Source organism: Babylonia areolata, chromosome 1, assembly GCF_041734735.1.
Source record: "Babylonia areolata isolate BAREFJ2019XMU chromosome 1, ASM4173473v1, whole genome shotgun sequence".
Classification (NCBI taxonomy): Eukaryota; Metazoa; Mollusca; class Gastropoda; order Neogastropoda; family Buccinidae; genus Babylonia; species Babylonia areolata.
The window spans coordinates 42,387,812-42,392,811 of NC_134876.1; the positions used below are offsets into that span (position 1 = coordinate 42,387,812).

Sequence of the window (5,000 nt, forward strand, 5' to 3'; positions counted from 1 at the left end):
TCAGTCAGTCAGTCAGTCAGTCAGACTGTTGGCGCACGTGCGCGCGTTTGCTGTTATTACAGTGGGAGGTGGTGGAAAGAAGTAGAGAGGTGTTTTTTAGTGGTGGTGGTGGTGGTGGTGGTGGTTCACTCGAGCGCGCACGTGCATTTGCGAGTATTCGATTGTATTTTGTGATGGTGCAGTTGTGGGTGGTGGAGTTTCGTTTCCAGAGTGGGAAAGTAAAGATTATGTAGGGATTAAAAAAAATAATAAAAAAAAAGGAAACAAAAAAGAATAAAATATAAAGCAAAAGAAGCCATGTGGACTACATAGTACCTCCGTTTCTGTCTTAATCTGGATTACCATTGCGGGTATATTTGTGTGTGTGTGTTGGTTTTTGGGGGTTTTTTTTTTGTAAGTTTTTTTGTGTGGCCAGGGTCAGCGCAGTCCACCTCCACACCACACCCCGACATCTTGTTTTTTTTCTTTTCTTTTTATTTGGTCAGTGCAGTCGCGCCACGTTACACCACATGTATCAGCAGCAGCGTGTTTGCTAGTCGGCCGAATTCGCACACTTTTTTTTTTTTTTTGCCGGGGGTTGGTCGGTGGTCATGTGCTCTACCTGTGCGTCGGCACGTGTGTTGGAAGCTGCTACTGCTGCTGCTGCCGCCGCCGCTACCGCTACCGCCACCACCATGCCTGTGTGTCCGTCAGTGTGTCCGTCCTGTCCGCTGTGTCTGCCCACCGCCGGGTCAGCCAGCACGTGCACGGTGCGCTGTCTACTGGAGCTGGTGAGTGTCATGACCACGGTCAAATACGATGCATACAAAAAGAAAGAGGAGAAGAAAAAGACAAGAAAAAAAAAAAAAAAAAAAAGAAAAAGGAAAAATCGATGCGGTGCGAGACGTTACGCAGTATACGATAGAATGCAATGAAATAACAACGGATTCAGTTATCAGTATATGACACAGTACTGTAATTATAATGGTATGCAATACGGTTACGATAAAATACAAGTGCGACAGTTGTTGTAATGCAATGTTATACAGTAATTACACAGTTCAGGATAGTGTGGGACAGTACAGTTAGTACAGTACAGTACAGTACAGTACAGCACAGTGCAATGCAGTATACTGTAACGCAGTGCCGCGGCAGTGCAGTGCATTACATTATTAAACCGCTTTTACGAGTTCCCACGTGTTGTGTCCTGAATGGAAATTGACCATGGAAGGGAGGAGGGTGGTGAATGGATGGAGTGATGGTCATTTTGGGGGGGTTGGTGGAGAGGAGGTGTGTGTTTAAAGAGTGTTGACGGGGGGTGGGATAGGGACGTGTGTGTGTGTGTGGGGGGGGGGGAATTAAGGTCACGTGATGAACGTCTGTGCGCTGCTGCTAACAGCCTGATCGTCCGAAGAATGAGTGGTCAGTTTAGGTCAGTTGAAGTTAGTGTAAAAGTGTAAAGTGGGAAGACAGATCGTGGTACTCTGAAACGAATATTCCATGATAGCGTCTACTGCATTTGTTGATTGAAAAAGAAAAGAAATTAGGGGGAAAAAAAGAAGAAAAAAAGAAGAGATGTATTTGATTGTGATGAATAGAAATATCCTTGTTGGTTGAAATATAAATCAACAGATTTATTTTGCCTGGTATGTGATTACGATTGAAATGTACTTGATGATACCATGTACAGGTACATATTACTGCTGATATGTCACTGCGATATACTTCTTTTACACGATGTGGTTATTGTTCAGATGAAACACAAGTACATTAAATGTGGGGAGCATCAAATCAAATCAAAAAAGCATTGTTGATTTTGGAGCGACGTACGCATGTGACTTATAAAAAAAAGAAGACAAGAATATTTGCTGTTTTTATTGTGATTTTTTTTAAGACTATAAAGTTGATAATTTCAGAATACGGAACTAAGGGGGTGGGGGGGATGCCTTCTTTGAAATAATACAAAATAAATGAATACAAAAAATTGTTCACGACACCACAAACCATGTGGTGACAGTAGTAACTGTTGAACCACTGCATGGGTTAAAAAAAAAAAGTGAGTCCTGAACAGCAGACACAAACATTGTACGCAGAATAGGTAGAACTGAGTTCATTAGCTAGAAAATAATTGAAAACGACCATTTAAACGAATGCGCAAAAATTCGATTACATGCTGAAAAACCAGCAGGTTTGGAAGTTTGGCATTGAAGTTACTTGATTCCATGGGAAGGATTACTGGTAAGGAGATACGTGTATATGAATTATAAAGATAAAAGATGAAGATGAATGCGCTTGCCTGCATTGATTGTTAATAGTCTTGCTTTGTTACCTTGGTGTCGCACCAGTATATACTGAAGGAGAGGAGGGCAAATGAAATAGTACTGGGAAGGATGTGTGTGTGTGTGTGTGTGTGTGTGTGTGTGTGTAACTTTGAACAGTAATAATCAATCAAGTTCGCAGTGATTTTGAAAAAAAAAAAAATCTAATCTAAAAACATAATATCTGGCCCAATGATATTTTGAACAAGAGAATTTTCTTTTGCCCCCCACCAGAACTCTCCGTTGCGAGGCCATCTTTGTGCTTTTGTGAACTTGCTCGAGTGTACGATTACAGCGAGCGCATGGTAAGAGCTGAAAATCAAAAGATATGATTGATAATGTTTGTTTGTTTGTTTGTGTTTTGTGTCAGACTTGTGCAAGCCCTAGTTATAACGACAAGAACAACAACAAAATGATAGCAACAAACAAACTGAAGAGCTATATCATGAAGCCTACCGTCCCTTGCACGTGCTTGTGAACTGGCCGTTTCCCAGCAGCACACATTTAAAGCCTCATTGTTGCTTAAACTGCACTCGGGATGATTTTTACACGACTGCTTGTTCATTGTTTTCAGAGGTTTAAAAATGCTTGTTTCTGCATCGGATTGTTATAATGTTATTGTGTTGGATATAATGTAATTGATTTTGTTTGACTGGTGGCAAGATTGTTTTTGTTAAAAAAAAAAAAAAAAAAAAAACGAGTAAAGTTTGCACAAGTTTACCTCAGAACGCAGCCGCAAAAACAAACAAACAAACAAACAAAAAAAAAGAACAGTTATCACTGAAGTGAAAAATTTTATACGGAATATGAATGTGCGTACCAGTTGCAGACGTCGTCACTTTTGCCATACGTGGATAAGATAGATTATGTAACAAATTCGACATGTTTGTGGTGGGGTGTTGATTTTTTACGATTGTTGACATGGACTGTTCTACATTCGCCCCATTTTCCTTTACTAAAAAAACATATACAACTGACTGATGATGCTATCACTAAAATGAAAAGACTTTTTGTTTTCACAACATTAATGACGATTATGGTGATGATGATGACGACGACCTCTGCCCGAATTTACCACAAATATCGGAAGAAGAAGAAAAAAATGTTTGATTTGATTTAGTTGTGCTCTTCGTTTCAGTATACAGTATTTTGCCTTATTTTGCTGTACTGCTTCTCATCCATTGTACCAGAAAATTGACTGTGGCAGAAAAAAAAAAAAAATTCCAATGCTCGTTCTCAGGCTGTGGGAACTCGTGTAGGTACATTGTGATGATTGCACCGAGTTGGAATGCGAGATGATGGTGATGGTTACGATGCTTAGATCAGAGAAATGTGTGAATTGTTTGGGGGTATCTTTGCCTGTAAGGAAGGTGGCAGAACGGTTAAGACGCTCGTCTACCTGTATAGAGTTCGTGAGGGTCTGGGTTCGAATCCCGCTCTCGCCTTTTCCCCCCAAGTTTGACTGCTGGAAAATCGAACTGATCGTCTAGTCGTTCGAGATGAGACGGTAAACCGAGGTCCCGCGTTGCAGCACGCAGTTGGCGCACTGAAGAAGAACCCATGGCAACGAGAGTGTTGTCCTCTGGCAAAATTATGTAGAAGAAATCCACTCTGATAGGTACACAGTTATTTAATGCATGCACTCAAGGCCTGACTTAGCGCGTCGGGTTATGCTGCTGCTCAGGCATCTGCCTAGCAGATAAAATGTAGCGTATATATATATATATATATATATATATATGGATTTTTCCGAACGCAGTGACACCTCCTTGAGAAACTGAAACTGAAACTTGCCAATGATTTGTATACACTTGATATTCGTCACGAGTAATCTGTGGAACTCCAGAAACTAAATCAGATATGATGATATTGGGATATGAGTGATGGTGATCATGATAAAATTATATATCAGCATCCCTAATAATAGCTTCAAAACTAACCTGTCTCTGTCTGTCTGTCCCTGTCTCTGTCTGTCTGTCTGTCTGTCTCTCTATCCTGTTAAAATAAATCTTGTCTTTGTACGTGAGAGTGCATCAGATAAATGGTTGATTAGAAAATGGGAAGGATGGAGAAAGAGAGAGAGAGAGAGACTTCTTCCTTGAATTGGACGTGTTTAGTCCGTCTTTCACTCCACAATCCAACCCGCCGGTTCTTTTGAGAGTCTTAAACGGCTGAATGGTAAAAAATAAAAAAAAATCTCTTTTTTTTTTCTTCTTAGCTTTTTTTTTCTTGTCGAAACCCCGAAATGTGCAGCGTCACGTATACGGAAATGACTGTCAAGAGAGGACTGAAGGAAACGGATACGGTGTATCAACAAGACACGTTGTGTATTGGCACGTTCACATTACTGATGATATGTGTGTGCGATGCAGAGACTGTGAATCTTCTGCCTGCACTGCCCCCCCCCCCCCCACACACACACACACACTTCCCATTCCCTTCCCCCACCCACCCCCGCACATTCCTTGTCCCCGCTATCTCCAGCTTCTCTCTTCGCCCTCACCCCCCCCACCCCCCCACCCCTCGCTATACACATCTTCCATTTCGAGAGATAGATTGATTGATGGATTGATTGATTGATAGACAGAGCCAGGTCCATTTCAAGAGATAGATAGATAGATAGATAGATTGAGTGAGTGAGTGTATAGATAGACAGATTGAGTGAGTGAGTGTGAAACAATAGAGACAGAGAGAGAGTGTGTG

General features: G+C 41.3%; 1 protein-coding gene across 3 annotated transcripts in view; it reads left to right on the forward strand.

Moving 5' to 3' along the window:
- The window catches only part of LOC143283138 (protein pangolin, isoforms A/H/I/S-like), a 173,193-nt gene that overhangs the window by 97,763 nt on the left and 70,430 nt on the right, over positions 1–5,000 (forward strand). The window contains exon 1 of one of the 3 annotated variants that reach the window (XM_076589296.1): positions 561–770. The exons of the other annotated variants lie outside the window; for them this stretch is intronic. Within the exon in view, the coding sequence (XP_076445411.1) occupies positions 591–770 (180 nt within the window). The 5' untranslated portion in view covers positions 561–590. Of the gene's footprint in view, positions 1–560; positions 771–5,000 lie in introns of those variants that run through there. 3 annotated transcript variants of the gene reach the window in all.